General features: G+C 52.4%; 3 protein-coding genes across 5 annotated transcripts in view; 2 read left to right on the top strand and 1 right to left on the bottom strand.

Annotated features, from left to right (window-relative positions):
• Positions 1–15,793, top strand: part of LOC125956092 (teneurin-a) — a 27,766-nt gene extending 11,973 nt beyond the window's left edge. The window contains exons 11-18 of one of the 2 annotated variants that reach the window (XM_049687634.1): positions 722–748; positions 6,332–6,451; positions 6,603–6,702; positions 6,777–6,844; positions 6,929–8,524; positions 8,603–8,994; positions 9,075–11,857; positions 11,961–15,793. In XM_049687634.1, coding sequence (XP_049543591.1) covers positions 722–748; positions 6,332–6,451; positions 6,603–6,702; positions 6,777–6,844; positions 6,929–8,524; positions 8,603–8,994; positions 9,075–11,857; positions 11,961–13,271 — 6,397 coding nt within the window. In that variant the 3' untranslated portion in view covers positions 13,272–15,793. The remainder of the gene's footprint in view (positions 1–721; positions 749–6,331; positions 6,452–6,602; positions 6,703–6,776; positions 6,845–6,928; positions 8,525–8,602; positions 8,995–9,074; positions 11,858–11,960) is intronic. The other variant, XM_049687643.1, reaches the window with a different exon arrangement.
• A 1,987-nt stretch (positions 15,794–17,780) lies between these two features.
• LOC125956264 (putative aldehyde dehydrogenase family 7 member A1 homolog) lies at positions 17,781–19,930 on the bottom strand. Its single transcript, XM_049687968.1, has 2 exons — positions 18,173–19,930; positions 17,781–18,100 (listed from the first exon to the last, which is right to left on the bottom strand). Exons 1-2 carry the CDS (start codon positions 19,619–19,621, stop codon positions 17,888–17,890), a joined length of 1,662 nt encoding a protein of 553 aa, XP_049543925.1. The 5' UTR covers positions 19,622–19,930; the 3' UTR covers positions 17,781–17,887.
• A 2,187-nt stretch (positions 19,931–22,117) lies between these two features.
• On the top strand, positions 22,118–27,989 carry LOC125956256 (uncharacterized protein DDB_G0271670-like). 2 transcript variants are annotated; one of them, XM_049687953.1, is made up of 4 exons: positions 22,118–22,626; positions 23,948–24,234; positions 24,342–24,798; positions 24,885–27,989. In XM_049687953.1, the coding sequence occupies exons 2-4, from the start codon at positions 24,231–24,233 to the stop codon at positions 26,359–26,361; spliced, it is 1,938 nt and encodes a 645-aa protein (XP_049543910.1). In that variant the 5' UTR covers positions 22,118–22,626; positions 23,948–24,230; the 3' UTR covers positions 26,362–27,989. The 2 variants fall into 2 exon arrangements, with proteins under 2 accessions (XP_049543910.1, XP_049543900.1); XM_049687943.1 differs by having other exon boundaries at positions 22,118–22,981; positions 23,953–24,234.

Genomic DNA, 27,989 nt, shown 5'->3' with positions numbered 1-27,989 from the left:
CACAACTCACCCTCATCATCTATTTCATCGTGTTCTTTAATTCCTTGGCAACTAAATACGTCGATTGCTGTGCCCGGTGGCGCCAATATTAAGCCCGTGCCAGCCACATTGAAGAGGTTGGGTTTTCCTTGTTTCGATTTTTGCGACCGCCTCCCGTTATTTCGATTACGAGTGTGCCTACTTACTGATTTTTCTAATAACGCAATACCTTCCCCTTTTTTGGTCATCAGAGCGCAATGTTGCTGATACGCGATATTGCTTGGTTTGTTGGTTAAATGATAATTGCAATCACAATAGATACAATACCATGCGAACAGATTTTAATAAAAATCCATTCTCTAATCGTAAAATCATCCACCCGGGTGTTTGGCAGACAGTTTGCGAATCAAATTAGGTGATTTGCCAAACGAAGGCAAGCCGGTATGGCAGGCTGAGGCCAGGTGACTGCTGAAACGAATGGCAGAAGTCTCTGAAACGATGTTTTGTTTTCTACCTTACGTTTTGCCAACCTTTTCTCGACTAAGCAAACGCTACTCAAAAGCTCTAGTGCGTGACGTACTAATCCATAAACTTCGTTCTCCATTTTTTTCTATTCCCAACTTCTCTTCACCACCCACATTGCCAATCGTCGATTGCAAATCGTTGTTATTTGTTTGTACTTAACGCGTCAAAAACAAAAAAAAAACCAAACAAAACAAACCGTTCTTTATTTTTGTTAAAGTGAGTTCTGGAACTCGTTCACACCGTGGTAAGTCTTGCAAGCCGCTGTTGCTGCTGTTCGTCTAGTTGCTGTTTAATTATCCTTTTTGTTCATTCTTTTACGCATTCCAATTTCGTTTTCCTTTTCATACTTTGTTTTTTGTTTCCCCTTTCCTCTCCTTCTTTTGTTTTGCTTCTTTGTTTACCCCATTTGTTACCGTATGTGAACGTTACAAGTCGAATCCTTCCAACACATAGCATATTATCTCTATTACTTGTTCAGCAAACCATCATGTTCTTTTGTTGATCAGTGGCGATCCCTTATCCTTTGACTATTTCGTGATATACAGCTTCATCAAACCCAATTTCTCAATTTGTTTGCCTTTTCATTCGTTTCTATCATTTCGTTTCTTTATCTGTTACGTTCAACTCATTGACAGACGAGTAAAAGTAAGTGTGTAAGCATGGTGTGGTAAGCTATGACGAAATGTGCAAAGTGTTTTGCTCATTTCTGCATACTATACGCGGTTCTTGCACATACATACTTCACATGATCTCATCATCTATGTGGCACTGTGTTAATTTCGAATTCCGTTATTATCTTGTGTATTATTTTGGCATCAATATCTCGTTCATCACGGTACTTGCAATCTTCGTTGTTCGGGATTTCTGTTACACTCCTTATCCCGTTTAGTTCCATGTCCAAACCCCTTCCATGACTCATCATACATCAGTCAGTGCATCTCTTTTATTCTCTGTTTCACTCTTCGTTTGAATAACATGGTTTTATAAACTCGAGACAGGAAGACCGCAATAAACCATTGTTATGTTCTTTGTGATAACTTTTGCACTTAAGTTATTTTCCAATCAGCACCTTCCCCTTCCCATCTTTCGTACTCTGTATCTCTATCTGTCTCTTTCTTTCTCTCTTTCTCTCTCGCTCTTTCTCTCTCTCTCATACTCCTTATCTCGGCAACCATTTTTTTAATGACGCCACTCCGCATTCCCTTATTTTTTGAATAATACAAACAGAACACACATTCACAAAAACTCTTCTCCATTTGTCTGCGAAACTACTGTTCGTTAAACAAACTGCGAACATTATATACTGTATAATTTCCACCCTGATCCTTATTCCATACTTTCATTAACACACTCCAAATGTTACAAAGCCCCTATCTGTCGTCCACTATTATGTGTCACCTCAAATTAATCTTTTTTGTGTTTTACTTGTGTTCCGTTATGTGCTGTCCTTAAATCAGTGTTTCTTTGTTTTAGCTATACGTATTACTGTCCATGTGATTGACATGATTCTGAAATGAGAATGCAATGGTAGAATTAATAATACTGAATTAAACTATGATATAAACCAAACCAAACCTGTTATCGAATCGCCGGAAAGGCAGTCTGCGCGCGTTGGTATAGAAAGCTATACGAAACCAGCAGCTCTTTCTCTCCCGCACTCTATCTCTCTCTTTGTCTCTATCAACACTTTCGATTCGAACTATCATTTGTTTAAGTTTTGGTATTATCGTATTTTTTTCGTATGGTCTTAAGCGAATTCTGTTACTGTTCTGACGAATGCTTTGCGTTTCATTTTGCTGTTGACTCGATCAGTCGTATGGTATATTGATTTATTTGGCATTTTGTTGTTCATGGTTCTCTCTTTAATTGACCACTTTTACTTGTATTTTCTTTCAATGACCATAGTGTCGCCTCACTGTTCGGTTAGGCTGCGGTTCGAGCAAGGCAAAACCAGCAGTGATTCACAGAAGGATCTCTTGGTTATTTTTTTTTTGTTGTTTTTCGTATATTTCTCATCTTGTGTCGGTCACTTTTGAGCAGATCCAAGACTACCTCCATTAGCAGTGTTTTCATTTGTTTGTGACTTATGTATGGTTTACTTTTATGCTCGTTTTTGATTTTATTATTTTTATTGTACAAGATATCAAAAGGATAAAGCAGGCTAGAACCGAAACAAAGGAACAGGGCAGTCAAACCAATCGACGACTCTAGCCTTTGTTACGCATTACTTTCTAGAGCTACGATCCACTTAGGAAAGTGAAACTTAATCACAAGATTTTCCAACTCATCCCCCGTCCCGCCACTCCACGTCCTCCGTATCCCTACCATATCCTTATATGTTATCCCTCCCTCCCACCCTCCCTCCCTCCTCCAAATACTCCCAAGCTTCCGAGTTTCAATCCCATATTTCCCACTTGTCTGCGTCTATCATATGTTTCTATGTATATATCCCTCCATGTGCTGCGAAATTTTGGAACATCTAGCGCGCTCCACCGTCTTTTTCCAAATCAATTAGCTAACAGTGGAGCGACAAAAAAATGTTTGATATACACTCAGTTGATAAAGCGATGCACAAAATAAGAAGAAAAAAAAAGTATTCTGTAGCATTGTACTAAACAATAATCGAAACCAAGCCCAATACAGTAACAGAAAACAAAATCAAATCGCATTGAATGCATAAGAAAACTGGGAGTGGAGGCAACTTGTGCGACAGCTTAGTGGTGGTGTGTTGGACAGAGGCCCTTGGAATAGAGTTTGCTATGATGATAATCAAGATCGTTAACCATTTCACTTGCGTTGGCCATACAAACGATGTGCGAGCCCCTTATCTTGTTTTCATGATCTGCGCCTTCTTCTTCTTCTTCTCCTGCTCATAGCTCAAGGCTCCCTTCCCTCATCTCCCCTAGCTACCTTCCCCAAGATCGCCAAGCGTTCGGCGACAGAGCAATGCGCAACACGGAAAACCGACCGCAATCGGGCAAACTTGCTTCAATGCTAAATGTGTTCATCATGCGAATCACAAGCTTACCCTCTAGCATGATAACCTCTTTCCTGTCTACTTCCTATAAGTAGTGGCAGAAAAATGATTGACGAAATGATTTCGTGCTCCCAAATTCTGTTGTATTTACCAATTCTGCAACTTGCTGCTGGATACAATCGCTTAGTAACGATATATTAAAAAAAAAGACATCAACATCGAATTCAAATTGTCGTCAAATTATTCTCGCATCTCTAATATAATGTGGTATGGATATCCAGCTTTTGATACGCGGCAAATGATTGAAAGTCTCACGCAGATTGCTTTACCTACCTATCGATAAGGGTAGTGACTGTGGCAGGCTGATCGTAGATGAGCCACACAATTTTCCGCTCTTCCTGACGTAGGCTGAAGTCCAAAGGATTCACATGTTGGGTTGTGCTTGCTCCAATCACGAATTCAAATGCTTAGGGCATAAAGAAGAAAGTAGGCTGCCATCTTAGAGCCGTACGGTCATCCTGCCCATAGAGAAGCATCGGACGGCCCAACACTTTCCTTCCCTCCCAATTCGCTCAATATATATTGATATAAATACAAATTCATATATGTATATTTTGTTTTCTATCGCTCCCATTTCTTTGTCGCTTTAGTCATCGCGGAATTTTCGGCTTTGCTTTCGACTAGATAGCTAGAACATTACAGTAACATTTTGTACAGTACAGTGCCTCTACCATTACCAAATCAAAACCATATTGTTTGTCCCCTGAGCGGAACGTGCTCGCCTTCTCACAATCATGAAATTGTACGAATAGGTTCACTTGCAGGTCCTTGATATAACGAATGGCAGAATATCCAATGCGCTTTATAGCGTAACTTGGAAGCATCTTAATGATAACAGCTTGAATTTTGCTGTTTTGCACAGCAGAGAGCATTTTTGCAAGCAAGGATCTAGGCAGTGTCTATATTACCACACTGGTCACCGTTAATAGCTCAATAAACTTACTAACGACCCCTCTACATCAGTCTACCACCTACTTGGTATCCCCGGCAGCGGGGGTTGATGTCCCTTCCCATATCTTTCTCTCTCTCTCTCTCTCTCTCTCTCTCTCTCTCTTGCTTTCTCTTTCTCTGCTCTTCTCTATTTCTCTCCCTTTCTTTCCGCTCGACTTGCAAAGCTGTGCGCGCTGAGAAGGTTATCGGAGAAGGCTGTTTTATTATTTTCTCTCTAGTCGTCCACCTTTAGCGCAGTTTACTTCAGTGTTTACTTTAGAATACTGCTACCACTTCCACTACCACCACCACTACTACTACTATTACTACCATCACCAACCACTACCGCTACCTCCCACGCTAACCGGTTTTGGTTTTGGGTGGGCTCCTTCCACCTTCGCTCCCTCTCGCCTTTCGTTCGGTTTCATTCCCTTTGTTTCTTTCAGAACTTCGTAAGGTACACATTGTATATAATCATGTTTCGGTACTAGTACTAAATTTTATTTCCTCTATTATTCTATCTTCTTTTTATATATATATTATATTTCTATATTACATATCATATATATATACACATACACTAGTATGTATGTATATAAACAATAAATATACATATCTATATATTAAATATATCGTCTATAGCGCCATGTGCTCGCTCCTTTGCTCTCTCCTCTCTTTCTCTCCCTCTTTGTTTGTCATTATCGCAAAGGTTAAGAAGCTCTCCAACCTTTTTAACTTTGTTTTTCTCTCTAAGTTTTTGTTGATTGTTTTGAGTTCTTTTTTACTATACCTGAGTTTCTAATACTTCACGTTTCCTACACATGCAACATCTATGGAGTCTCGACTCTAGAGCAACTCTCATTACACAACCGTCCACCAGTTTTGTTTTATGATCTACAGAATTTCATTTTTAAGACTGTTTTGGTAGTTGTTTTCGGTAGGCACACCCTCACCCCCAACCTTTCGGGTGAGGACGAACAGTCCTCTAAGGCGTATTTAAAATATTCATTCCCAAATCCAAAAGCAATAATCCATCCTATACATTTGTTTGATTCACGCGTCACTTTTCGGTAATTTAATCATTGAGTATAGATGAGAATTTAAAATAAAAAGTAAACAATCTAATATATCATTTATTCCAAAGCATTATAGTTTTATAAGTTTCGCCTGTCAAATAGAACAAGTTATCTCTCCTTTCTCTGTCTACCTCCATTTTTCTTTTTTTTTTCTTTTCTTCTCTGTCTCTTCCTCTTTCTTTCTTTCTTTCTTTTTTATATTATATCTTTCTTTCTCGAATACTACTGTCACTCTTTCTATATCATTCTCATTTTATCCCTCATTCTCGTTACCGTTTCACTTCTGTTTTCTCTTTTGTCTGTAAGCGGATGTGCTTTTCCATTTTGTTCTTTTGTTTTTCTCGTATTCTGTGATAATAATACTGGATGTTTCGTTTTTTTTCTTCTTCTTCTTCTTACTCTTCTTTTTTATATATCACCCCCCGTTTGAACACGGAAAAATGCAATTCGACATACACCACTCGCCACCCTACCTGCCCTCCCCCCCCAATTCCCCCCCACCATCCATTCCATCCTTGTTCCACACTGCGTATCGTGCTTCATTGACCGGGTTTCCCGTTTGTTTTCCCTCTCCGTTTCTCTTCCGTATCGAATGGAACTGCCGTTCCGCTCCACCCACACTCCATATTTCTTGGGGCGTGTGTGTGTGGGTGCCTCTGTGTGTCCGTATGTGTGTGTCCGTGTGTGTGTTTGTCTTTGTGCCTGGGTGTCCTGGGCGTCTCCGTCGTCGTCGTCGTCGCCGTCGCCGTCGCCAACCAAAACAAAACCCAAAATACACACTCAGCCGAGTGTCGGTGATGCGCGGCCAGGTGGTCACCCCGCAAGGACTTGGCATCATTGGAATCCGCGTATCGGTCGACCGCGACTCACGCTTTGGCTTCACGCTCACCCGCCAGGGTGGCTGGTAAGTGCTAGTGCTTCCAGGGTTCCATCGGTTTCATTTAACCATCGGGCCCAAGCTCAGACCCTAAGGACCTACCCGTTGTCGGTCCGCTCGCCACAATAACTCAATCGCATCTCGTTTCTCATTACCACTATCCCCCCGGCTACGCCAGGTTTGATGTGCTAGTGAATGGCGGAGGAGCAGTTACGCTGCAGTTCCAGCGATCCCCGTTCCGTCCGCTGACGCGCACTGTTTTCGTTCCCTGGAACCAGGTAAGTCGGGGTGGGTAGGATGTAAGTTCACGGGGCATCGAACTGCAGCTTCGCCGTTTCTCCTCCTTCTACAGATCGTCGTACTGCCACCGGTACAGATGCAGATCAACGACAATGACGACCATGATGACATTGCTTTCATGTAAGTTGCTGGCTTTGGTTTGGCTAGGCTGTGTAGATGATGCTCTATAGCTCTGGATCCTTTCTTATTTTTCGGGTTTCGTAGCCGGTCTGTACCGTCTAACCCGGCGTACAGCTTCCTGAGCACGTCCCAGTACCGTTTCATGGAGGACAGTCCGTCACCGGTGGCGGCATCCGTCTGCCTGGAGCATGACCACGAGCTGCTGAGTCCGCAGCTGACCAGCACCTGGATGCCGAACGGGATCGGCTCGGTACCGGGCCGGAACTTCATCTTTGCCGAGACGCAGGTGGTACAGGAATCACTGAAGATCCCGGGCACCGAGATCAACCTGCTGTACAAGTCGTCACAGGCCTCCGGGTACCGGTCGATCGTACGGATGCAGCTCACGCACGACCGCATCCCGGACACGCTGATGCACGTGCATGTCGGTGTACAGATCGAGGGCTCGCTGCACGTGAAGACGTACGAGGCGGATCCTAACCTCCGTCACATCTTCGCCTGGAACAAACGGAACGTTTACAAGCAGAAGGTATACGGCATTGCGATCGCGCGCATCTCGATCGGCTACGAGCACGCGACGTGTCGTGGCATTGTCTGGGAGACGCGCACGGTTAAGCTGCAGGGCTTCGACGTCGACATCTCGGATATTGGTGGCTGGGGCCTGGACATTCACCATCACTACAACTTCCACGAGGGTATCCTGCAGAAGGGTGACGGTGCGACGATCCATCTGCGCGAGTTTCCACGTATCGTGCGCGGTGTGCTTGGCGATGGACAGCAGCGGACACTGATGTGCCGGGATCACTGCAACGGGCTGTCGAAGAGTGGCCAGCTGCTGACGCCGGTGGCGCTTGCATCCGGACCCGACGGTAGCCTATACGTCGGTGACTTCAATCTGATCCGGCGCGTCACGACCAACGGTAGCGTGTTCACCATCCTGCAGCTGGACACGACGCGCGTCTCCTACCAGTACTACCTCTCCGTGTCACCGGCCGACGGCCAGCTATACATCTCGGACTCGGAGAAGCACAAAATTCTGAAGATCGTCTCGCTGGAGAACGTTGACGATCCATCGTCGAACTATGACGTGATCGTGGGCAGTGGCCAGCGGTGCATCCCGGGCGACGAGCAGAACTGTGGCGATGGTGGGCCGGCCATCGAGGCACGGCTCTCCCATCCGAAGGGTCTCGCCATCGCCGCCGACCGGACGATGTACATCGCGGACGGTACGAACATCCGGGCGGTCGATCCGAAGGGTACGATCCACACGCTGATCGGGCACCACGGGCACCAGAACCGGTGGAGCCCGGTACCGTGCCGTGGTGCGGCCCGTGCAATGCAGGTGCAGCTGCAGTGGCCGACCGCGCTTGCCCTTAACCCGCTCGACGGTTCGCTCTACTTCGTCGACGATCGGCTAGTGCTGAAGCTGACCGCCGACATGAAGGTGAAGGTGATTGCCGGCATTCCGCTGCATTGCAACGAGGATCATCATGCGGCAGGCGGTAGTAATCGGACGGCGCCAGTAGAGGAACCACTCGGTACGGTGCTGGCGATGGCGTTCGGACCGAATGGCGATCTGTACGTAGCGGACACCAACTCGAAGCGCATCAATACCATCAAGGTGATTGAATCGTCGACCGGCTTCATGAAACCGTTTGCCGGCAAAATTGACCACAGCAGGTAATGTGTACGAGCGGTCTGTACTGTGTAATCCCCAATACCCTCTCATCGTGTCGTACTATTTCTCTTTCTATCCAGCCAAGAGTGTGAATGCCAGGGACGTACGATGAGCTACCGGCGGAAGATGGCCAACGGGACAAACAGTGGTGGTGGTGGTGGCGGTGGTAGCACCGCATCGAACCAAAGCCTAAGTGCCGGTGCACTGGAGCGTGCGGGAGCCGGGAGTGTGGGTGATGCTAGCGGCCACTATTCACCGTTATGCGTATGCCCGGGTCAGAATGCAACCGGTAGCCGCAAAGAGTACGGTGACGGAGGAGGATTCGGTGCCGGTGCTGGTGGTGGGACCGGTGGTAGCAGCAGCACAACCAATCTGCCCGGTGGCGACACGGTACTGTCGTCCAGCATTCGCTTCCAATCGATCTCCGCCATCGCCGTGGCACAGGACGGCGTGATAAATGTGGCCGATCAAGGTAAAATGGGGCGCTGGCTATTGTAACAGAAAAATACCGGTCTTTCTGGTGCTAACCTCTCTGTCTCTGTGTTTTCGCAGGATCACTCCGGATCTACGCGCTCGAGCACTATCTGCCGCAGCACGATGGCAATGGGGAGTTCCAGATACCGTACACGCCCCTCAACGAGCTGTACGTGTTCAACCGGTACGGTCAGCACGTCGCCACGCGGGACCTATCGACCGGCAAGTCGCGCTACTCGTTCCTCTACTCCAAGAATACCAGCTTCGGTAAGCTGTCGACGGTAACCGACAGCTCGGGCAACAAGATCCAGTTCCTGCGCGACTACAGCAACGTGGTTAGCTCGATCGAAAACGGGCAGGACTACAAGACGGAGCTGAAGATTTCGGCTAGCGGGCTGCTGACGAAGGTGGCCGCCCGTTCGGGTGGCCAGGGCCGCAAGGTTGAGGTACTGCTGGACTACGAGTCGAACAGCGGCCTGCTGATCAGCCGCACCGAGGGTCAGGAGAGCTTCATCTATCAGTACGATGACTTCGGTCGCTGCACCAAGGTGATTGCACCGAGCGGCGAAATTGTGCACGTGCGTACCGTGTTCGAGGAGCGTCCGGTACGGCCCAAGCAGGAGGATCTGCTGGTGTCGGTGCAGGGTAGCATACGGTCGGCGTTCGGTGCCCGCGGACCCTCCAAACCGACCGAGTACGCCATCACGGGCAGCATCCAGAGTGTGAGCGTGACGAGGGGCGAGAAACTGACGGTCGGTCGTATCGGTACGATCAACCAGACCGTCTCGCTGGCCTTACCGGCCGGTATCCGACTGGAGGCGGCCGCCATTGTTACGCATCCGTGGCTCGAACGCTTCTTACCGACCGAGGCCGAGATGCTGCCGATGTGGTCCTACCAGGCGCTGCAGCTTGGCGAGCGACCGATCAATGATTTGCGCTCGAACTACGAGCTGTCGGCCGCCGGCTGTACGGCCGCTGCTGGGCCGGCCGGTGCCGGTTTAACGCCTTCCACCACCGGGGGCCCGAAGGGCGAGCGGATGCTGTGTCGCGATATCTATGTCAACGATGCGAAGAAGCTGCGGCTCGAGTATGATCCGGTTGGGCAGCGGGAAACGCTCCGCGATCGTGACAACGAGATCATCCTGAGCGTAGCGTATGACCAGTCCGGACTGCCGACCGGTTTCTACCCCGGCAGCGACGGTGAGTACGATCCGCTCAACATCACGTACGATCGGTTTAACCGCGTCGAAGGCTGGCAGTGGGGACCGGCCGAACTGAGGTACAACTACGACCGACAGGGCCGGCTGGCCGAGGTAACGAGCGCCCAGGATGGCATCGTGTCGTACGGTTACAATGAGGGCAACCTGCTCGAGCTGATCTCGCTCGGTAGCCAGCGTAAGTTCCGGCTGACGTACGATCGGAACGGGGGTTTGCGCGAGATCGTACTACCGAGCGGTACGCGCCACAGCTTTAGCCTCCAGCCATCGATCGGTTTCCTGCGCTTCACCTACAATCCACCGGGTAGCTCACGCTCCTACCTGCAGCACTACGCCCACAGTGGTGCCCTGCTGCAGACGGTGTTTCCGGGCGATGGTGCTCGCATCGTGTACCGGTACGACGACGAGGACCGGATCGCGGAGATCGTGCACGGTGATGGTCGGGACGAGTTCCTCTACCAGGCCGGTTCCCCATCCTGCGAACTCCCGATGGCGATCATCCACACCGAGCGTGATCTCGAGTTCCGGTGGGACTTTGACTGCGTCGGTGGGCTGCTGGTGGAGGAACGCATCGATTTCTCCGCCCGTTCCGGCCTGTCAAACGTGAAGTTCAACTATGAGTATGACGACCACTTCCGGTTGGCCTCGATCGGTGGCCGCATCGGTGGTCAGAACTTGCCACAGCAGGCCTACGGTTATGATGAGCGAACCGGACGCTTGGCCACGATCGGCCAGTTCGAGGTAATGGCACGGGGCAGCAGTAGCAGTAGCGGTAGCAGTAGTAGTGGTAGTGGCAGTGACCGCCAGACCAACGCCACCACCGTGAGCGACCGGACCGGTACGTTCATGCGCACGGTCAATGGGCGCTTCCTGCTGATGCAGCTCACGCTTACCATCCACCGGATGGAGGTGTTCCGGATGGAGTTCGGTCACGATCTGCACGGTCGGATCGTGCAGACGCGCACCTACACGCGCAACGTCGGTGTCAACACGTACACGAACGTGAAGAACTTCACGTGGGACTGCGACGGCCAGCTGGTGGGCGTGGAGGCCCAGGAACCGTGGGGCTTCCGGTACGACGACAACGGTAACATGCTATCGCTGACCTACCGCGGCAACACCATCCCGATGGAGTACAACGCGCTCGATCGGATCGTCAAGTTTGGCGAGGGCCAGTACAAGTACGAACCGCGCGGGCTGGTGGCACAGAATGCGCGCGAGGAACGCTTCCACTACAACGCCAAGGGTCTGCTGATACGGGCGACCAAGCGCGGTCGCTTCGACATTCGCTACTTCTACGATCACCTTAACCGGTTGATCACGCGCAAGGACAACTTTGGCAACGTGACACAGTTCTTCTACACCAACCAGCGGCGGCGCAGCGAGATCAGCCACATCTACTCGCCGCGCGACGGTAAGCTGATGTCGCTGACGTACGATGACCGCGGGGCGCTGATCTATGCGCAGGTCTATCGCTACCGTTACTACATTGCGACCGACCAGTGCGGTACACCGGTCATGATCTTCAACCAGTACGGCGAAGGGATACGCGAGATCATGCGCTCACCGTACGGCCACATAGTTTACGACTCCAATCCCTACCTCTACATGCCGATCGATTTCTGTGGCGGCATACTGGATCAGGTGAGTGATCCGAACGATCCCATCCGATCCGATCCAACCATCCTGTATTACATGGTATATTTCTCTCTCTCTCTCTCTCTGTCTCTGTTTGTTTTTTGCACAGGTAACATCGCTCGTTCACATGCCTGACGGGAAGGTGTACGATCCGCTGATCGGTCAATGGATGACCCCGAACTGGGAGCACGTGGACCAGCGGATCAGCAAGCCGACCAAGCTGCACCTGTACCGCTACAATGGCAACGATCCGATCAATCCGGTGCACCAGCTGCAGGAGCAACCGCGCGGCCACTTCGAGTGGATGCGCCTGATGGGATATGACATCGAGAACATGATCCCGCAGGCGACCATCGACGAGCGGTTCTATCGGCAGCACGACCGCCTGGAGAACGCACTGGCCGCACCGAACGTGCTGCGCCGACCGGACGGTCACGATCGCGGTTCGGTCATCAGCATCGGGTCCGGCTTTATGGCGCACCTGCTCGAGCGCAGTGTCCGCTCGCTGCGTGGTCTGCTCCAGCTGCCCGACTTTGCTGCCAGCCTCAAGTCCGACCCGCTGGCGATTGGGCCATTCCGGTTCGGGTCTGGATCGGATCCACCATTCGGGCACGGTATCATCGTGTCGCGCAGCGCGGAACCGGAGGGATATGCGATCGTCTCCAGCGTACCGGCCGCCAATCCAATCTACCGGGACGTGTATACGTCCGTGTTCAACCGCACGCGGCTGCTCCCGTTCACCTTCGTCGTGCACAACTCCCTTCAGGATGCGTTCTTCTTCGTGAAGGAGGACTCGTGGCGTTCGAGCGAGGATCGGCAGCAGCTGAAGCGACTTCAGGGGCAGGTCAACACAACCTTCCACGATTCCGTGTCGAGCGGGGCACCGTCGGGTGGTCCCGGCGGTGCCAGTGGTGTCGTCGGATCGTCTGGTGGTGGCGGTGGTGGTGGTGGTGGTGGTGGTGGCGGTAGCAGCGTCCTAGCCAAGGGTTCGATCCACCACCAGGACGTCAAGATACACACGACGAACGCGATCATCAACCTCAAGTACGGTACGACGGCAGAGAAGGAACGACAGCGGTTGATGCATCACGCTAAGCTGCAAGCCGTCCGGAAGGCGTGGCACCGCGAAAAGGATCTCCTGCGCAGTGGGCTCATTTCCAGCTACGAGTGGAACGCCCAGGAAATGGAGGAGATCATCAAGAACGGTTACGCGAACCTGTACGAGGGCGAGTACGTACACGACATCGATCGCTATCCGGAGCTACTGGAGGATCCATTCAACGTGCGCTTCACCAAGAAGAAGCTCAATCAATCGCGCAAACGGAAGCGAAGAGAAACGGAAACGGTCAGCGCAACCACTGGCACTAGCACCGGTGCTGCTGCAGCCGGCGGTGCCACGGCGATTGCCAATACGTTCTAGTTGCTGTAACTCTAGGCGATATCGCGAACAAATGTATGTGGGAATGGTTGCGTGCGTGTATATGTGTGCGCGTCGGTACGCCTGTGTATGTGTGTGTGTGTGTATGTATGTCTGATTGCATGTTTGTGATATGTGATTACCGTGTGCCCTTGTTGGTTCCCTTCCTTCGAGGATGATTTTACTCTCCGGAGAACACTCCGTCCATTGCTCAGTTTCAGCTCCGTTTTGGCTCAGTTCCTTTACCGCTATCCGATATTGGATTTCGGTAGCGTTTCCGAAGGCCCCCCAAATAATGGTCAAATGCAAATTCTCAATGCTTCATGGCTCCAGTGTGATGTGTGACCCTTCTCCATTTTTAATTTTAGTTTTGTTTTTTTTTCCTCTTCACTGATATTACTACAGTATTGCTACTTTATTTATTTGTAATTCGGGAAGCAAATGTCTATCTTATAAATATAAATCGTATATACATATAGAAACCCCTGGAAAGGTTGCGAGGGTGAGAGAGAGAGAGGACGAGGAGCGAAAGAGAAGAGCTTTTGTGGCCACTGCGCGCTCGGCCGTTTCGAACTGTTTTTGAAGCTCTATTTTCAGTTTTGACTGTGTTTTGCGCTAAGGACACGACGAGTACTTGCAGTTGCCCTCGTTGCAGGCAACCAACCAGCGTGGCACCAATCGACTTGCATCAAGTCTCGTTATGGTAGAATACGTATACCCTGAGTGTGATTGTGTGCAGTGTGACACCTTCTAATGAATTTGGTGGTTTCTCGTACAATAAGCGCCGTATACTGGTGCGCGGTACAACAGGAAACTGGGTTTCTTCGTTCTAGTTTTGAAGTGCGAAGCATTTTGCGGGCTCATTCGATAGGTTCGCGAAAAAGACAGAGACATGTTTTTGAATTTGTTTGTTTTCCCCACATGGGACCGAAACCATCCTAGGGCCCGTATGACATACCGAAGCGCAGCCACCGAATACCAGGGGTAACAGATTTGATCTCACAAAGTCTAACGGTGCGTCGACAGCTCTTCTAATGCCAGCGACTGTTAGTGGTTCTTTGTTCATTTTGCTTTGCTGTGCAAAGGGAGCAATTTGTATAGACCTGGTCATACGCCCAACCACAAGACACACGCGAGTACATGTATTCTAGCAAAACGAGTGTAGCAGGAGAAGTTGTAGTTGCGTATGAAGATGAAGAAGGACCGACTGCAGGATGAGAACTAGAAGGACCTGGTAACTGTGTGCTATGATATATATATATGTGTGTATGTGTGCGTGTGTGTGCGCGTATGTGTGTGTGCCTGTTGACAACGAATGAATGCGTACTGAATTGTCGTTTGTACGGAGTGAAGTATGTGTGTTAGGCAGCTAAGCAGCACTCGTCAAACCGTGGAACAAGAGAAGCAAAACGTTGAGGTGCATAGTTTAGAGATTTAAAGGCGCCGGGCGATTGTCAGAGCAGCCAGTCCGAGGCAACCAGTTTGGGAGAAGCGTACGTGGTGTGGAAGGGGACGAGGTGAACGGAGAACACAATTGCCATTTAAGTAGTAGTAGTAGTAGTAGCAGCAGCAGCAGCAGCAGCGAGGATTAAACAATTCCTTCACCTCTCCTCTACTACACTCCCATTCCACCATCCATCTCCCTGTCAGCCTGATACTCTGAAAGAAGCGCAAACCTTAGCAAACCGATCCATATGAATCTTGGTAGGAACGCAGCCGCGATAAGACGCCGCCTCTTGCCGCCTCGCAATTGGGGTAAAAGAAACAAAAACGGAAGGGAAGAAAACATTGTCATTAGCGATGCACTTGTTGTTAACAAATGAATGAGAAAAGAGAGAGAGAGAGAGAGAAAGAGGAGCGAGAGGGAGAATAATAGGGACACTCAACACGGAGCAAGGGAGCAAATAACCACCCATAACTCGACCGCCCACCCTTCGGGATTCGAGCGCAGGAGCAAACGAGGAGAATGTGTGTAGCCGAGAGTGGTGGAAATCGTGGAAAAGACTATTGATGACTGTGGCAGGGGTAGCAGGGAGCGAACCGATAGGATGTTTAGAACCCTATTCACATGTAAAACACACAAAAAAAAACATTAAAATATGGTGATTCGAGCTTTTGAGACTGTCGTCAAACATTTTAGGATGAGGAAGTGCGGGAGAAAATAAGCCAGCAAATGAAAATGAGAAGAAGAAGAAGAAGTAGAAGAAGAAAACACAAGAAAGAATGATAAAATAATATATAATATACATATTAATTATGTAAGGAACAATAAGCATATTCGCGTAACTATTACCGGAGACAGCGGTGTGTCATGTGTGTGTGTGTGTGTGGGTGGGTATTGGGGCGACAGAAATAGAAACAGGCGACCCAGACAGAGGGTACTGTAGTTGTGCAGTGAACCAAGGTGAACACACAAAAAAAGCATGCGCGTGGATGCCGGTGGGCGGATCCGGATGCGCTTGCGCCAAATGGCAAACCGAACACAATAGGATCTTTAAAAGAAAGTGGAAGATGGCGAACAGGGGGGGGGGGGGGGGAGAGGAGCAGGTGCAGTGGGAAACCTGCTGTAGGCGTGCGCGAGCATACCATGTCGGGTATGCGCGCTGAATCAGGATATAAATGTATATCTCATTAGAAACGGCGAGACCTCGGTCCGGCCATAATTGATTTACTAGTAGGCAATCCTTTTTGGCGAATGGGTATAGCATAGCGTGTGCATGTGTGTATGTGTGTGGTGCAAGCGAGAAGCCAACTCATAGTATGGAGAAGAAAGAGAGAGAGAGAGAGAGAGAGAGAAAGGATGCGGATTTCGGATTATTCCTTTTTTTCTTTTGTTTTTGGCTAGAAGCTATATAGAGGGCCTGTCTCCTGTGCACCGCCTGGTAACACATCGCCCGCCCTCAAGCGGCAGGGTAGATGAACGTGGAAACGGCGGCGTAGGGAGGATGTGCAGTAGTGACTGAGCAGGACACAGACACAGACTAATTGTTATACTAACTAACCCTAATTGACTGTAAAATATACAAATGAAAACGCGCATTTTGGTGCAAGGAAGGCGAATCGCAAGCCAAGCCGAATAGTGTAGAGAGCAAATGAGAGAGAGAGAGGCGAGAGAGAGTGAAAGAGAGAGCTAGAGAGATGTAGGGAGATGTAGAGAGAATGAAAGTTGGCAAACAACCCATGCAAATAGTGTTGTACACCGTACCCCCGTAATGTGGATAGCAATGTAGTTTCTGTCACTTTGTCGCTCCCGGTTATGATTATCCTGGATGGTTTTTGACCGAACTCCCATTACCAACCCTTCATCCAACCATCGATTCGCAATTCACTCCACTTGCCAAGCGGGAGGGTGGGAGGGGCTATTAGTCCGCCATTCCGGCTTACCGGTTTCGGGTACAGCCTTTGTTCCGGTTCCAGTTCCCCAGTTCCAGCGATCCAGTTCCCTTCCCGCACGTTCAACACAAATGCTGTGTAAAGAGATGTTGAGTCCCGCACAACAACAACAACACACACAATCGATCGATCTACTCGAACTTTTTGCCCGTTTGCTCCGTAAAAATCGTGAATCCCCCGCATGGGGCTCACCAACAGGATGCCAAAAGAAGCGAAAACGAAACCCGTTCTCGCCACCAACAAATACGCGCTGCTACACCACGGTCGGCTGCGTGCGTGCGCGTGTCGCGCACACCAGGGCGAGAGGCAGGACGGCACCGGACTAATCCGACGCACCAGCTTTTAATCGCTCAAAAACGATAATCCTTCGGACGCGCGCGCGTGCACACATACACCTTCGCAACCACACACACACATCCGCCGGTGTGCGCACGTACGCAACGACCAGTAGAAGGTGCGCGCAGAAAGCATAACTGGGCTATCTTATTGATTGCAAATTCGGTTCAACAACATGAAAAATGGCAGATGAAAGGATAGGAAGAAGAAAAAACCCAAGAAAAACGGATAAATTTTAACTGTAAATATAAAGAAAACAGCAAACCAAGAATGTGACAAATTTTTAAAAGGTAAAGAAACAAAGCAGACAAAAACAAAAAAAACCCAACCAATATATAGTGACTGTATCATACTGAACCAGAACAGTGGAAATGGAAAAATAAAGGAAAATGAAATGAAAATTAAAATGAAACGCAACAAACGCGCAGCAGCAGCAGCTGCAACTGTGTTAGCCAAAACTAATGCTCTCGGCGATCAACGCCTAATATTATTGAGCAGCAGTTGCAGCAAACTGATTGATGTCCATCTATTCAGCGTATGTATGTTGTTGTAAACTGTTTTATCAGTTTAGGAAATATTGCTTTGACAACGTTTTCCCGTTTCGCAGTCTCCTTTTGCTACTTTGTCTTGAATTGTGCACCGTGACTGTCGCAATTGTATTATACCGTCTGTAGCCATTGATTGTAAGCACTTTTTTTTATCGATGTATCGGCGTAGCCTAAATAACGCTGGGTAAAAGCACGAAGTCAGTGAAATGAAGTAGTTTTTCAATTTCCTTTACAATAATGGGTCACCAATAATAATCGGTGCGTTTTTTTTATTGGTTAAATTGTGTTAGGTGGGACAAGAGCTGGCGGAAGATTGTTTGGGGGAAGAGGGGGCGGGCACTGTCACTCGAAAACGATGCCCTGGGCGAGCGGGAGGTTGGGCGAGTGGTTGACCGTGATGGTCGAGCGGCGCACGTATTGCTTCCAAGCGTCCGATCCCGATTCGCGTCCACCACCGGTATGTTTTTCGCCTCCGAACGCACCCCCGATCTCGGCACCGGACGGTGAGGTGTTGATGTTGACGATACCACAGTCCGAACCGGCCTCACCGATCCACTGAAAGAGTGAAAAAGAAAGGGAGCGTGTTAGAGCAAGAGAGCGTAAGAAGCGTTGGTGCCTGGAGCTTACCTGAAACGCGGACAGTACGTTGGCGGTAAAGAGGGATGAGGAGAGCCCCTGGTCGACCTCGTTGTTCCACTCGATGGCCTCGGTGAGGTTGCGGGCCTTGAAGAGGTAAACGATGGGTGCGAACGTTTCCCGTAGCACGACCGGTGCGTTATGGGCGAGCCCGGAGATAATGGTCGGCTCAACGAAGCAGCCTTCCCGTTCCAGCACCTTGCCACCGCACTCGATCCGGCCACCCTGTTGGACCGCCTCGGCAATCGTCTGCCGGTACGCCTCGACCGCCCGCTCGTTGTGCAGCGGTCCATACAGTGTGGCCGCATCGAGCGGATGGCCGACACGCTTGAGCAGTGCCCCGTACCGGCTCACCAGCTTACCACGGAACTGCTCGTACAGCCGCTCGTGGATGATGAGGCGTCGGGTGCTGGTACAGCGCTGCCCGGCCGTACCGATGCAACCGAAGAAGGCCGCATCAAGCGCCATCTCGGCCGGGGCATCCTCGTTGATGATGAGCGCGTTGTTACCGCCGAGCTCGAGCAGGACGCGCCCGAACCGCCGCTGCACCTCGACACCGACCTCGCGCCCAATCGCCGTACTGCCGGTGAACGAGAGCAACCGGACGCGATCGTCCGACGCCAGGCGGCGCCCGACATCCGTACCACCCTGGCAAAGCGTCACCACCGGTGGCAGCTTGTTCCGGCGCAACACCTCCGCCACGATGCGTGTCGTGGCGACGCTCACGAGCGGTGTGCTCGGTGCACCCTTCCACAGTACCGAGTCACCGACGGTCAGGGCGATTGCTGCATTCCAGCCGAACACGGCACACGGGAAGTTGAAGGCCGAGATGATACCTACCAGCCCGAGCGGGTTCCATTTCTCCAGGATCGTATGGCCGGCCCGTTCCGATGGCAGTATCTGGCCGGCGTACATACGCGACAGTCCGACCGCGTAGTCGCAGATGTCGACAAACTCCTGCACCTCGCCGATGCCCTCCGCCCGGATTTTGCCCATCTCGAGCGATACGAGTTGTCCGAGCGGTTCCCGGTACTTGCGCAGTTCGTCCCCGATCTGCCGTACGATCTCGCCACGGTACGGGGCCGGCAGATGGCGCCACTCCTCGTACGCTCGTACGCCGGTCGCGATGCACCGGTCCGCATCCGCCTCGTTGCCGGTGGCAACCTCGGCGATCACGCGCCCGGATGCTGGATCGATCGAACGGACTATCTCACCCTGGCCCGCCACCCACGCACCATCGTACACACCGTTGTTGAGCCGGTCGAGGCCGAGCTCGCGCAGAAAACCGTACCGGCTGTCATCGACCAGGAAACCCGGACCGGTCGCCATCGTGCGCACAATCCTCACCGGTGTTTGGGCGCTTCTCCGTACGGCGCTACGTACGATCGGTTGCAGTCTGGTCGTCGTGTTCGCTCCACAACGCACCAACGCTCCTAGCATGGCTAGTAGCAGCTGTCACTCGGGTGTGTGTGTGTACTGGGGGTACTTGTTTGATTGTTGGCACGAAGGGCACAAGCACGGTTGGTTGATGTTCTGCTAGCTGGTTGGTCTGCTTCCAGGAGGGAACCGGTACCGACTGGAGTCTGTTGGCAACTGAGCTGGTAACTGAATGGTCGTCGTCGTCGTCGATGTCGTCTCCGTCGTCTCACTCTCCCGTTATCGCAGCGCTACAGCTGTAATCAGCTTCGAAACGATGACAACGATGGAGTGCTGTTCGAGTGTTTCCAACTGGCCAACAGGCTGCTGCACCGAGCGACCGAGCCCCCGTTTTGCGGCCTTCTCCACTGTGGCTGCGTGTGTGTGTGTGTGTGCGTGCGTGTCGCCGAGCCGAGCCGAGTACCACACACACAGACCAGAGGCTGATAAGCCCGCTGACGCTCGCTGCCGCGCTGGATTTACTACCCCGAAACTGTCGTGCCGCTACCTGCGCCTACGTCACGTCACGTTGCGATCTGTGATCGTGGTGCATCCGTGGTGCACACAGTCAAACAGGTTTCCGGCTTGTTCTGCCGGCTCTGCTGCTGCTGCTGCTGCTGCGGTAAAACTCGTTTCACCACCACCGGCCTCGCGCTAATGGTTGTGCAACGAATGCCTGTTTGCACCGGTGAAATTTCTTCCTACCATTTCTGCTTCCGTACGGAGAAGTAACGCCTGCAAATGTACATTCATCTCCAACGACCACCGCCTGGCAAGCAGACCCGAGCAGTTGCGTTGCGCACCAAGTGGTGTTGTTTCGCTCTTATCGAAGGACCGAATAGCAAAGCTCGATTGCTGCTCGATCGTCCATCTTATCTGGCTATGGCCATGGATTCTCCCCTCCGCCCCCCCGGGGTTTGAAAAAGAAACGAGTGCGCTTCCAACACGCTGCTTCATTTCGGAGAGACACCCTTGTGACGTGTCTGACTGATAGCCGTGCTTACACAGGCTTTTGTTTACGCAGCTCGCTGGCTGCCCCTCCCCTTCATCCTCAAGATCTTTTCGGCATTCGAAGCCGTACAGCAACAGCAGCGGCAGCGGCAACAGCCTCGGTAAATGGCTCTTCCGAAGAGCTGATAGCTGGAAGGATGATAAGCATTTGATTGTGCGGATTCGCCAAACGGCACATTCCCATACAGAAAGGCCACCACCTCCCCTCTCCCGTTGAAGTGTTGTGTCTTCAGACCAGATAGTCTGGAGACCGATCTCGCCAGAGCATTGCATCGGGGAACGGGGTTGCTGCTGCTGTGCACCAGCTCCAGACTCCCGTCGCAGTAATCGTGCCGTGCATGATAAGCGGTCTCCGTCTCGTTATCCCACCGTGTCCGACGGGGTGACAGGACACGCACTGATCGACACCAAACACACCGCGTGGGGTGCGGGTTGCCCGGAACAATCGCGTACAGATAGATAGATTCATTCCGCTCTCGCTACGCAATACGCAATGCCCTGAGGCACTGGTGGTGAGGAGAACACCGGAGCCATCGTGTTGCATCATGTGATAAGCGTGCTAAGCAACTGTTTATCGACCATCTTCCCGACTCCTCCTGGCTCCTGTCCTGGAGAACGTTAGGGGGAACGTTAGGATGGCTTAGGATGGGTTCGGAGCTCGTCGTTCTGCTCGGTTCATCATTTTGCAAACTTCCCGTGTCACACTGATAGAAAAGAGAGAGAGAGGCAGAGAGAGAGAGAGAGGCAGAGAGAGAGAGAGAGAGAGAGAGAGGCAGAGAGAGCACGCAGACGTCATGCGCAGTCGGTGCTTAATATTTGCTCGCGGAAATCCCTCCCGTCCGGGACGAGCGTCAGCGAAGTAGGGGGAGTGATGGTGGTGTTGGGGAGGGCTAGAAGGGAGTGAAGGGAACGGGGGAGGGGGTTGGTTCATGGAGAAAGGAGGCTGGAGTTGACGGAATGTAAATATTCGCTCGCATGTCCCCCTTCCGACCATCGCTGAACCACAGATCGACATGCAACATGCGCAGGGGGAGGGGAAGGGGGGGGGGGAGGGATGGATAGGGTGGGTTGAACAAGGGCGAAGGGCTGCAGGGCACAGTCTCCTTGAGTACGAGCGAACGGATTTCCTTCGAAGAAGAAGAAGAAGAAGAAGCAGCAGATCCATCGTCCTCCATCGTCGGCCCAAGCAGAGCGCTCTCGGAAGCGAGTCCGCTTGAGCCACACACACACACGCACACACACACACAGAGGGTCATGTTGACAACCTACTACGCACGGCGACGCAGCAGCCATTTTGGTTGCGTGCTGCGTGCTCTCTGGCTCTTTTGGAGCTTCTCTCATAACCGAGCAACAGCAACAACAACAGTAGTAGTACATTGCTTCATCGTCTTCTACGCCGCAGCTCGTGTGTCTCTCGTGAGACGAGAGCACGCCGAGAGTCCTAGCAGCAGCAGGAGCAGCAGTAGCAGGGGCAGAGGCAGGAGCGGTGGCAGTAACAGCAGCAGGAGCAGCAGCAGCAACAGCAGCAGGTCCTGCTGTAGGCAGTGCAGGTGTAGGTAGGTCAGAACTCTACACAGCCCAGCACCCATCGTCAGCAGCATCGTAACCGTTACGCGGTGCAGTGATGTTCCTTCGCTTCTGCACGCCATCGCTTCGCTCTAAGCCTATCCAGCACCATCAGCACCACCACCGCCACCAGCACCACCACCACCACCAACACCACCACCAACAACACCAGCATTAGCAATAGCCAGCCGCAATCATCAGAAGCAGCAGCAGCAGCTCCGAAAGACGAACTTGGAAGCGAAAGACAAAGAGCTCCACCTGCCCGAGACCTGCCCTGCCTAGTGGCCATGGTTGCACAGTGAAATCGCGCAGTAGTGTTCCGGCGACCACCGCAGGTAGCGAATACCTGTACCTGTGTGTGCGTTCGTGTTTGTGTGTGTGTGTGCGTGCGTGTGTGTGCATCAATCTCTAGTGGTAGCGGCTAGGCACAGCAGGCGAGGAGGACTCGCGAGGTAGAATACGGGGAAACCAATGGTTTGCAGACCCTGAAGGCCTGAGACCATGTTTTGTCCATCCATTAGCCTACTAGCGGGGGTTCCCTACCCCCCCCATCTTCTACCCCAGCACTCTACTCCCATCATCTTCTCGATTCTCGTTCGGCCTCTCACTGCCTCGCTCTCTCTCTTGTCTCCTTGTCGTTGAATGGCCGCTACACTGTCGTCCTGTTCACGCTCGCACGGTTAGCTCCTCCGCCTATAGACTGACTTTTCACCCGAATGGCGGATGGTCTGCACCTGTAGCCTGCACCTGTAGCCTGCTGCCGCCGCCGTCGCCACGGGCCAAGATGGATGCTGGACACTGACACCTGTGCGTGAGTGCGTGACGTGATTGTATCGCCCCCCACTGTCGCCGACGATCCTCGATCCTTCCGCTTCGAAAAAAAACCCTTGCGGTGGTGCCCTTGGCTTGCACTTGGTTGGCGCTCCTTGGTTCGCCACCCAGCCCCCCCCCGCCCCGAAATGTAATTAGCCGTCGGTCATCCTAGAGCTTCTTGGCACAGCATCCCCTCAGCCTCATCTCCTCCTCCCTTTCTGCTACGACTTTTCAAAAGGTTTTCCAACCCAAGTGTGAGTGCTTGTGTGTGTGTGTGCGTGCGGTCCTTGGTGTCGTCATACAGGCTGTAGCATTGCCAGTGTGCCCAGTTGATGGCCCAAGAGACATTCTTGGGCAATGGGCATCCTGAGCATCCAAGGCATTGGCGAGCAACTTCAACTCCAACCAAACGTCCATCCTGCCAGGATCGGCTGATCCTGGTCCGCAATACACCCGCGCTATACAACCACCAATCAAACATCCCCTCGAGTGAGGAGGGGGGGAGGAAGAGGGGGTGTGTGTCGGTTAAATTGTTGGCCCCTACGGTCATCGTTAATCGACGAGACAGTTCCCGGACACGAAGCGAACCATATTGCGTACGTTCTGTACTGATTGGTTCACAAGGGCTCTCTCCTCGCTGTCTCTTGATGTTTTGGGGGCCAGCACGTCCTTTCTCTCTCTCTCTTTCGCTCTCTCTCTCTCCCTATCTGAGTGTCTCACAGCAACAGCAACACACTCCCCTACATCGTCATAAATTCGAGGAATTAGATTACGATCCGGAACGGAGGGTTGTGTTGGATCGTAGCATCGCTCCCGGGAGGAAATTGAATTCGGAAGACCTTAGGCAGGCTGTTCGCGCTGTACTGGGCTGGTTCTACTCCCTTTCCCTCTCCCCCGGCCACAGTGCCTGGTGCTGGGTTCTGATTTCGATTCGACTTTTTTCCCTTTCTTTCCCGGCAGCGCAGCGCTGAGTAGTGTCAAAAAAAAAACCGCGAACCTAAGCGTCTGTATAGAGCGTAGGTTTCCTGGGAGACATTTGCAGCATCGCAGCACGAGTGCAGCTTTGCGAGCCCCTCCCCGCTCGCTGTTGAGAACGCAATCCCTCTGCACTGCACTACACAGCAGTAGTGGTAGTAGTAGAAGTAGTAGTAGTAATAGTAGTAGCTGGCGAGAGTAGCGAGCACCGGAGCACCGCTTGGCCGTATCTTGGGCCGTCAGCCTACCAGGCATCACCGCACACAGCATGGGTAAGTCGGCTGTTGCTGTGTGTTTTGTGCCCCTCGAACACCCCGCATTCGCCTCCCCTACTCACTTTCTCTCTTTCTCTCTCTATCACACACACACGATGCTGCAGATGCGTTCTTTCGCATGAGGCGATCGTCGCACACGTCCGCGTTCGGCAACCAGGAACCGCTGATCGTGGTGGAGGAGTCGGAGAACTGCGAGAAGGCGGAGGAGACGAGCACCGCATCGTCGCAGCGCCAGAGCCTCGACATCGAGTCACCGGAAAACCCGTACCTGCTGTCGCCGTGGCGCGATGCACGGGAAACGCGCAAACACTCGCTACCGACGCCACCGTGCACGAGCGGCATCACCGCCAGCCAGGTACGGCGGCTGTCGGAGCGGGGCGGCGAAGGTTCGGGCCCGTCGCCCCGCGAACAGGCCTTCCTCGCCACGCTCTACAGCACACCGGCACCGCAACCGGGCGGCCGGCGCCACTCGGTCGTCACGATTAGCCGCGTACCGCCGACCATGTTCGGGCGGAGCCGGCGCGAATCGATCGCCGCGGTACCGGCGGCGGGCGGCCAGAGGTAAGTAAACACCAGACCTTCCCCCTGCACAACAATTGCAGCAGCTTCAGCTTCTCTGCCCCCTCCTTTTTTTGACTCCCGGGCAGACCGGCGTCATACTCGCGGCGCGAGAGCAACAGCGGACCGCCACCGTCGACGGATCACCGCGGTAGCATACACAACCTGCAGCTCGACATCATGGACGATATCGTGCAGGCGCGCAAGGCCCGCATGAAGCTGTGGAACACGAGCAACGAGCGGGTGTGCGAGGTGCAAACGCTGGACGAGGCCGGTACCGGGTCGAGCTCACCGATGCGCTACACCAACCGGCGCTACTCGGACTTTGTCGGTACCGCCCTCCCGCCGATCCAGTCGTTCCGGCGTGCCTCGGAGCTGCCGGTTTCCCCCTCCTCGGGAGCGATTGCCGCCGCCACTGCCGCCTCCCTAACGCCGATTGCGATCGGTGAGGGTGGTGGGTCGGTGGGGGCGTCGGCAGCGACGGCGGCTGGATCGTCCGCCACGTCTGCCAAACCGAAAACCGGCCGGATGGGCATCGTGTGCACCAACACCGATCTGATCTCGCTGCTCTCGTCGCTCGCCTCGTCCGCCACCGAGATCAACCGGTGCGGCGAGAAGGACGCCCCCAGTCCGCTGACACCGCTTACCGCGCCCTTCAAATCGCTGCTCAAGACACCGACCGGGGCGACGACGTCGGTCGCATCACCCACCGGTTCCAGTGTGACGTCCGGGTGTGACGTCACGGGCGGCGTAGCACCCGCTTCACAGGGGTTGTTGCAGTTACCAGGAGCCGCCACAACCACAGGCGAGAAGCTGCGAAAGAACCGCTCGAACAGCTTTGACAGCTCGCTGTACCACAGCATCAAGCAGCTGGCGACGGGTGGTGCTGGTGGTGCACTGTCACCGGGCAACGCGACCGATACGGAGCGCTCGTCGGTCGAGCCGGGCTGGTTTACCAAGCGCCACCAGCCGATGGCTCGCCGCAAATCGTCTCTGAAGAGCCCGAGCGCCACCCTTACGTTCGCCAACGAGGCGTTGGAGAAGCTGCGGCGCGAGACGCGCTCCGCCACCGCGCGCGTTACCATCCTCGATCCACCGAAGCAGTCGGAGCACCACGCCGGTGCTGGCAAACCGTCGGTGACATCGTCGTCGTCGTCGTCGACGTCGTCGTCGTCGGCCAAAGCGTCGTCGGCGGCCAAGGAGTCCCGGTCGCCGCTCAACAAACTCAAATGGGACGGCAGGAGTGCGATCGTCGATGCGCGCATGATCGGTCACGCGATCGAGAACTTCATCACCGGTTCGTCGTCGTCGTCCTCGGTCGGTGCTGGGTCCGGGTCCGCCGGCTCGGGCTCGGCACCGCCGACCGGTACCGGCACTTCGCTGCTGTCGAAAAAAACACTCATCGGTGGTGGTGGTGGTGGGAAGGATGGAGGGGCGGGGGGCCGCTCGGCCTCCAAGAAGTCCTCCACCTCGAGCTGGTTCGGCAAAGCCACCGATGATGACGATTCCAACGACACGTGCGACTCGTCGCTCTGCTCCACCCTAAAGGATCTGTTCGTGAAGTAAGCAATCGCCCATCAAATCGACGCAAGACAGCAAGACAGAGGAGAGGAGGAGAGTGCCATGGCCAAGTGCCAAAAAACACACAAACACGCACACGTACACGCAAGTGGCACATTCACATACTGTCGGCTTCGGTTGTAAGTTTCTAAGCTTCGACTTCATAACACATACCGGCCCCACCGAGATCTACTGTTACCCACCGAGAAAGAGAGAACGAAAGAGAGACAGAGAGAGAGAGAGAGAGAGAGAGAGAATGACGAAAAGAACGAATGAGCCTGCGAGTGCTAATTGCTCGAGCTCTCATCGCTGCACCTAGCGGCAGGAAACCGAACTGAAGTGAATACTAATTAATATTTAGACTAACACACTTTACTAGCACATCACAACACACACATGCATACACACACGCACGGGCACTCACCTGGCTCCCTCTGTCTTGCTGCTGACTTTGCCAATATCATTAAAAAAAAACAAACAAACAAAGAGATCTGCTAACGCGATGACGCTGAAGATGGAGAAAAAAAAACAGTAGTAGTAATAGAAGAAGAAGAAGAAGAAGAAGAAGAAGAAGAAAAAGAAGAAGAAGAAGAAAAAGAGGAAGAAGAAGAAGAAACGACCGAGGTGGTCGCTTCCATCCGAGAGAGATCAACTCAATCTCCACCGAAATGCTGAGGAAGGTCTACGACCGTGTGTCTTGCAAACCGTAACGTAAACGTAAAACACAAAAACAAACTAAAAAAAACAGAAGAAAAAAAAACCAATCCCACCAATGTGAAGCAAAGCCTTTTTGTGAGATGTGAGAGGAGGAGGAGGAGAAGATCGAGAAGATCGCAGCAGAATCGTTCGAATTATCGTGAGAATTATACTCTTAAGGGTCTCTCTTTATCGTAACCAACCCCGCGTGATCGCGCCCGCACCCCTCTTCTACTCTCCTACCATCGGGCTCTCCGGTTTAAAAGGCGAGTGTCCGAGCCATCGAAAGGGGCCTCTGGGCGTGCGGAGCTGCGTTCCTCGACCTTGCGTCTCATCAGCGTTGTAATCCGAGTCCGACTTCGAGGCCATATATCGCAGAGCAATATAACAGAGCGAGGGAGAGAGAGAGAGAGAGAGAGAGAGAGAGAGAGAGAGAGAGAGAGAGAGAGAGAGAGAGAGAGAGAGAGAGAGAGAGAGAGAGAGAGAGAGAGAGAGAGAGAGAGGGAACCCCCTAAGTTTACTAAACTCGACACTCACCGCACGTACGCACGCACACACACACATGCAGAAACTGGGTTAAAGGAAACCTGCAATCTGCGTACGCAAAAGGTGCCAGATGCCAGGTGTCGGCCACACCGAGATGTGAGAACCGGGTGTAGGTGGGGTACGAACCATTGTTGTCACGTAATACAAACACACACACACACACAGACACACAAAACTCGGCCCTGTCAGAGGGAGGGGGATCCTGCGGAGGCATTTCTTAATAATATATACATAATATTTAAGCTGTACGGGTTTTCTAGCGGCACTCCGGGGGACGGGCGCTGGGTGAAACAGTCTCCTCCCTCGGGCAACACTCCCCCTCCCGTACTTTCACCACTACCTACACTCCAGCAGCTTCCCTCTCCGATGCCCAACACCGTCGTCCCAAACCG

Source organism: Anopheles darlingi, chromosome X, assembly GCF_943734745.1.
Source record: "Anopheles darlingi chromosome X, idAnoDarlMG_H_01, whole genome shotgun sequence".
Lineage (NCBI taxonomy): Eukaryota > Metazoa > Arthropoda > Insecta > Diptera > Culicidae > Anopheles > Anopheles darlingi.
This window is presented reverse-complemented; position numbering and strand designations above follow the sequence as displayed.

Coding starts and splice junctions, on each gene's coding strand:
- LOC125956264 (XM_049687968.1), bottom strand. CDS start 19,621: ATGCTAGGAGCGTTGGTGCGTTGTGGAGCGAACACGACGACCAGACTG. Junction 18,101..18,172: donor ACGTACTGTCCGCGTTTCAG/GTAAGCTCCAGG, acceptor TCACTCTTTCAG/TGGATCGGTGAGGCCGGTTC.
- LOC125956256 (XM_049687953.1), top strand. Junction 24,799..24,884: donor CCGGCGGCGGGCGGCCAGAG/GTAAGTAAACAC, acceptor ACTCCCGGGCAG/ACCGGCGTCATACTCGCGGC.